Genomic DNA, 876 nt, shown 5'->3' with positions numbered 1-876 from the left:
CATATCGAACCAACAGGCTTCTCATGGTGTACTTGTTCCCATCGTCCGCCAAGGTGGAAAAGGAAGTACATGTTTTCATCGCATAGAACCATAATGCCTTCATATCTGCCTGGTCGATCCCCATCGGACAGCATAGTAACTCGGCAGGTATCGAAGTAGACTGGATGTGGTGCTTCTCTGCAAGGGAGAGTATCGGCGCCGAAAACAGGACGGACGAAGTCGAAGACATGCTGGCGAGCTTGGTGGCTGTTGAAGACGCCGCGGACTTGGCGAGGCGCGTCAGTGGCCCATCATCGAGGGAGTCCGGCGACGGTGACGGCGTCTCGTCCGGCAGTTTCTGCGGCTTTTGGGGAGCGGCGTAGACGCAGTCCGCCTTTCTCAGCTTGCAGGACCGGCAGACGGGCCTGGCCTCGTCGCATTTGACCTTTCGCGCCTTGCAGCTCTGGCAGCCGGCCCTGGACTTTTTGTGAGGGCGCTTCGCATAGTAGGGCTTTGCAGGCGGGTTCTCTGGGGAGTGGGAGGAGGAGGAGGAGGCTTGCGCGAGGTTTGTCTCAGCCATAGTTGCCGGCGAAAAGGTCTGGTGGAGGTTCCATGTGGGAGGTGCTGGGAAGAAGAGCCTCGTTGATGATGACGCAGATCGGGCATGCGAGGCATTGAGGCGACTAGCACGGAAGGAGCCACGAGGCGGCGCAGCCCTGTTGCTGTTTCATCCCACCAAGCAAGCTTCTGATTAGGTAGGTAGGGAAGATACTAGGTAGTCAGATAGCGATAGTAGTGCTTGCTGTATAGGTAGGTATGTAAGGTTTGCTTTAGTGCTGATAGCCTCGGCTAATAGTAGAACGACACACGGTACATTCTCGCTGAAGAAACGATAGT

At 56.2% G+C, this 876-nt stretch overlaps 1 protein-coding gene across 1 annotated transcript; it reads right to left on the bottom strand.

Annotated features, from left to right (window-relative positions):
* Positions 1 to 10: 10 nt before the first annotated feature.
* Positions 11 to 607, bottom strand: BBK36DRAFT_1195890 (hypothetical protein; the record flags this gene model as incomplete). The annotated part of the gene is made up of 1 exon (XM_024896916.1): positions 11 to 607. A coding segment is annotated over exon 1 (549 nt), but the record flags the coding sequence as incomplete, so codon positions are not given.
* Between the last annotated feature and the right edge of the window lie 269 nt (positions 608 to 876).

Source organism: Trichoderma citrinoviride (assembly GCF_003025115.1).
Source record: "Trichoderma citrinoviride strain TUCIM 6016 unplaced genomic scaffold BBK36scaffold_498, whole genome shotgun sequence".
NCBI lineage: Eukaryota > Fungi > Ascomycota > Sordariomycetes > Hypocreales > Hypocreaceae > Trichoderma > Trichoderma citrinoviride.
The sequence above is the reverse complement of the archived record's forward strand: the minus strand, read 5'-3'. Positions and strand labels throughout refer to the sequence as shown.